The sequence below is a fragment of the Microtus ochrogaster genome, unplaced genomic scaffold (assembly GCF_000317375.1).
Source record: "Microtus ochrogaster isolate Prairie Vole_2 unplaced genomic scaffold, MicOch1.0 UNK7, whole genome shotgun sequence".
In the NCBI taxonomy this organism is placed as follows: domain Eukaryota; kingdom Metazoa; phylum Chordata; class Mammalia; order Rodentia; family Cricetidae; genus Microtus; species Microtus ochrogaster.
The window spans coordinates 5,067,632-5,072,415 of NW_004949105.1; the positions used below are offsets into that span (position 1 = coordinate 5,067,632).

Genomic DNA, 4,784 nt, shown 5'->3' on the forward strand with positions numbered 1-4,784 from the left:
AAAAAGAGTGTATACTGTGGCATTCTAGAGGCAGAGGTTGGCAGATCTCTGTGAGTTTGAGGCCAGCCTGGTCTACAGAGGACAGCTAGGACTGTTATACAGAGAAACCCTGCCTAGGAAACCAAAAGAGTGTTAAAAGCCATCATTGGCTGCTCTTCCAAAGGGCCTGAGTTCAATTCCCAGCAACCATACAGTGCTTTAGTCACCTGTAATGAGATCTGATGCCCTCTTCTGGCCTGGAGGCATACATGCAGGCAAAATATTGTATACATAATAAATAAATCTTATCAAAACAAAACAAAAAAAAAACCCACAATTTTTTAGAAAGGGGAAAAAAAACCCTGAAAAACAAAACAAAAGCCAGGCGGTGGTAGCGCACTCCTTTAATCTAGCACTTGGGAGGCAGAGGCAGGCGGATCTCTGTGAGTTGGAGGCCAACCTTGTCTACAAGAGTTAGTTCTAGGACAGACTCCAAAACTACAGAGAAGCCCTGTCTCGAAACAAACAAACAATAAAAAACCAGTGCTATCTGTAACATGACAATACGTATTTTAGATGAGGACTCTATTACAACTGGGCTTTGCTTACATCAGTGCAGGAGCACCTGTAACTATTGCAAATGGCTATGCCGCCAGGCAACGGTAGCACACACCTTTAATCCCAGCACTTGGAAGGCAGAAGCAGGTAAATCTCTGTAAATTTGAGGCCAGCCTGGTCTACTCTATGATCTTAAGGACAATCAGAATTATGTAATAGATAGCCAGGTGGTGATGGCGCACGCCTTTAATCCCAGCACTCTTTTTGAAAAACAAAACAAAAGCCAGGTGGTGGTAGCGCACTCCTTTAATCCCAGCACTTGGGAGACAGAGGCAGGCGGATCTCTGTGAGTTCAAGGCCAGCCTGGTCTATAAGAGCTAGTTCCAGGACAGGAACCAAAAAGCTACAGAGAAACCCTGTCTTGAAAATCCAAAAAAAAAAAAAAAAAAAAAAGAATTATGTAATGGAGAGACTGTCTCAACAAAACAAAAGGGGTGACGACATCACAGCAAAGCCTTGTTTCTTAGACACTGACTTCACAACAGCTCCCTATGAATGAAACACTTTCTTTGTTTAACTTTAGGGGGCAGAACAGGGCCTGCACTAGTGTGACCTGCAGAGAAAATACATGCTACACCCTGAGACCCTCCACTGACAGAGCTAAAAGACAGCCTGAGTCAGCTTCTCCAGCAGTTACGTCACAGTCTTCCATTAGGGTTGCTGAGGAAGCCTGAGAAGAAAAGCCAATCAGGGCAGGTCTGGATTTTTGGAAGGCTGTTAGGTCAAGTAAATCTTAGACAAATCATATACCCTCCCCTGTCCAATGGACAATTTCAGAGCTGATTGGATTTGGGGTAAAATAGCATCAGGGATCACCAGCTTAGTCAACAGGTATAGGCCAGGGGCCATAAGGTGAAGCCAACCCTGAGCTTGCCTGAGCTGGTCTAAGGAAACTGGCTCACAGGTAAAGGGTTTTGACAAGATCACTCTTTCACATTCCATGGGTCACTGAGACCAAGTGTTTAATCCCATGCTCTCGCCTCTTCACCAGGACGTACCCACTCTCACCTTCAAAGGCAGAAGGTAAAAGGCATCTGGTAAAAGCAGAAGAGCTGCCAAGTGGTGGCACAGTCTCACTGCCCTGTGGACACCTCAGCCCAGAACCTTACCTTCTTTGCTGAAGTTGCTACTCGACAGGTAGGCCTGGATAGTGACATCACGGAGTGTGATGGTCACATTGCCCATGTGGACCTCGGTCGCACTCAAGCATCGATATGTTTTGTTGATGTCTGCCTTGATGTCAGTTATGGAGTCTACAGAGTGGATCCCTAGATCCAAATCAACAAACAAAACAAAACACACAATTTTTAACTGTAGCTAGTACTTAGTAAAATGTGACTTATTTACCAACATTTTGTATTCTTTCTTTTCTTTTGAAGCTTAAAGACAGTTTATTAGTGGAAAAGAAAAAAACCTCAGGGCAAGCAAGCCGTAAATCTCAGAGGCTAACTGAGGGAGGAAGGTGGAGAAACGGAAAAGGAAGAGCCATGCCATTAGCTGCAAACCAGCATGCAGTCAGCCACAGTGGGGAGTAAAAAAGCCTGAAGTACAGAGAAAACATACTTAGGCTCTGGCCAGCATCTAAAAGAAAGGGACAGAAGAGAAAAAGGATGTCAGGACTAAAAAAGGCAGGGACCTAAGAGACCCTCGTGTGGCTCTTAGAAAGGCCGGTCCTCCACCCGTCCCTCCAGGTGTGGGATTACCACAGAGGTCCCACCTTTGGCGCTAGCATTGGGGAAATGCTGTGTGTCTGACAAGTTGTATGTGAAGCGCATGTGCTGGACACGGTAAAGGGTTGCGTTTTTCGTGAAGTTGAGCGTCAGTAGATACCCGCTTCCAAAAGCAACAGTGAGGCTGGGTTCAGCAACATTTTCTCTACCACAAGAACTGCTGCTGTTCAGTACTTCTGCGGAGGGCGGCAGATCGATGGTCGAGTTCTAGAACAGGACAATTCCAACACAACACACTGAGAATGCATGCTGCCAAAGGGGGCTCTGGATGTCCATTGATAGAAACTTAACCGTCCACCAGTGCTCAAGTGGTCATTTACAAACACTGTCCGTGGCACAGCATTAGTGCAGACTGCTGGAATATAGGGCAGTTCAATGTGTGCATCCCTGTGTACTAGGAACTGCCAAACACTGCTGAGTACTCTGAAACACTGACAGACAGTAGTGGGTCTAGTACAGAGACAGTGTTTATAAAGGATGCAGTTTTAACGTAACTGATAAAAAGCTCCCTGCAGTGTCATCGACAGAAATAGGCTGACAAGTGAATCAAGGGAGAGAGAATGACGTATTAGTCATAGCTAAATCTGCTTCTCATTCACTGTGTGCACAGCTTCATTCTAATACTCTGGAGGCTGAGGCAGGAAGATCATACTTTGAGGCTGGCCAATGCTGTGTAATAAAATACAGCATAATTTTTTAAAAAATATACTAGCAAATTAATTTCAAGTTAGAACAGAACCAAAGCCAAAGTTACCTTGAAAGTAAAGAATCTAACTGATGCTACTTTTTTTAAAAATATTTATTTATTATGTATATAATATTCTGTCTGTGTGTATGCCTGCAGGCCAGAAGAGGGCACCAGACCTCATTACAGATGGTTGTGAGCCACCATGTGGTTGCTGGGAATTGAACTCAGGACCTTTGGAAGAACAGGCAATGCTCTTAACCTCTGAGCCATCTCTCCAGCCCCTACTTTTTTTTTTTTTTTTAGGACAAAGTGTCTCTTTAAAGAAAGTTTCCTGGGGTGAGAGAGCAAGCTCGGCTGGTACAGCACTTGTCTAGCGCGCATGAAGCCCCAGCCTTGCTCTCCAGCATGGCACAACTCGAGCCAGATGGGGCAAGACTATAATCCCAGACTTGGGAGTGGGAAGCTAGAGTATCAGGGATTTCAGGTCACAATGGGGTATGTGAGATCCCATCATTCACAATCCAACCACCAACCCACCCACCCACACACCCTCATCAGCCCCAGGCCCCAAAACCACATAAGTAAAAAGCTGAGGCAGGTAAAATGGCTCAGTGGGTAAATACACCTGCCACCAGGCCCAGTAACCTAAGTGCAATACCAAGGCCCACGGCCCACATGGTAGAAAGGTCAATTCTATCAAGCTGTCCTCTAGCTTCTATCCATGCACTGTGGCAGACTGCTCACAAAGTGTATATGTACACGTGTGTACACACACACACACACACACACACACACACACACACGCACAAGTTGAGCAAACGCATATCTAAATTTAAAAAGTAAACTATAGAGGGGCTGGAGTGATTGCTCAGAGGTTGAGAGCACTGGCTGCTCTTTCAGAAGACCTGGATTAAATTCCCATCACCCACATGGTGGCTCACAACTATCTTGAACTGCAGTTCCAGTGGATCTGATACCCTCTTCTGGTCTTCATGGGTATTGCACACATGTACTGCATAGACATATGCAAACACTTATTTACAAAAAATAAGTAAAATAAAAACTACTCAGAAGCTTACATAAGCTTGGACAATTATTTACTACAAGAGATTTCTGTGAGACCAAGTCTTTCCATATTTACACAGTAACTAGTACAAATGAGTTAGGGATCCAGCAGCTCTAAGAAACAGCAGTCCTGCAGACCTAGTTCCTACTAGCCTCCAGTGGAGAACTGAGTGTTGCTGTATGGGGCTGCATGAGAAAACATGACACTTCCAACCAAGAACTGAAAATAAAATGTGATTCAGGGTTGAATTTATGAGATAGGTTTCATGTAGCCCAGGCTAGGCCTGAACTCCTGGTTCTTTATAGGTGTGGTATATCTCGTGATCCAGGGATGCATTTAAGAAGGTAATAACATATAATGAGTATGTGAAATGCCCACTAACAGGTAATTAGAATTAAATTTAAAATATAGGCTGATCATCTGCTAGCAATCTAAGAACTATATAAAGTCTGTACTCTGCGTGTAAACACAAACCCGCTTTAATGTAACCACTAAGAACATCTTTTGCTTGTTTATTTGTTGGTACAGGGTCTCACCAAGTTTTTCTGACTGGTCAGAATCTCAGCTTTGTACACCAGGCTGGCCTTGAATTAAAAGATTTGCCTGGCTGGGCGGTGGTGGCGCACGCCTTTAATCCCAGCACTCGGGAGGCAGAGGCAGGCGGATCTCTGTGAGTTCGAGACCAGCCTGGTCTACAAGAGCT

General features: G+C 44.7%; 2 protein-coding genes across 3 annotated transcripts in view; one reads left to right on the forward strand and one right to left on the reverse strand.

Moving 5' to 3' along the window:
- The window catches only part of Grtp1 (growth hormone regulated TBC protein 1), a 32,091-nt gene extending 30,393 nt beyond the window's left edge, over positions 1–1,698 (forward strand). Inside the window, exon 8 of the mRNA XM_026788792.1 lies at positions 1,589–1,698. Within this exon, the coding sequence (XP_026644593.1) occupies positions 1,589–1,624 (36 nt within the window). The 3' untranslated portion in view covers positions 1,625–1,698. The remainder of the gene's footprint in view (positions 1–1,588) is intronic.
- Lamp1 (lysosomal associated membrane protein 1) overlaps positions 1–4,784 on the reverse strand; it is an 18,194-nt gene that overhangs the window by 6,436 nt on the left and 6,974 nt on the right. Inside the window, exons 3-5 of one of the 2 annotated variants that reach the window (XM_005366267.3) lie at positions 2,315–2,534; positions 2,161–2,178; positions 1,707–1,865 (exon numbers count right to left, since the gene is read on the reverse strand). In XM_005366267.3, the coding sequence (XP_005366324.1) occupies positions 1,707–1,865; positions 2,161–2,178; positions 2,315–2,534 (397 nt within the window). The remainder of the gene's footprint in view (positions 1–1,706; positions 1,866–2,160; positions 2,179–2,314; positions 2,535–4,784) is intronic. The other variant, XM_005366265.3, reaches the window with a different exon arrangement.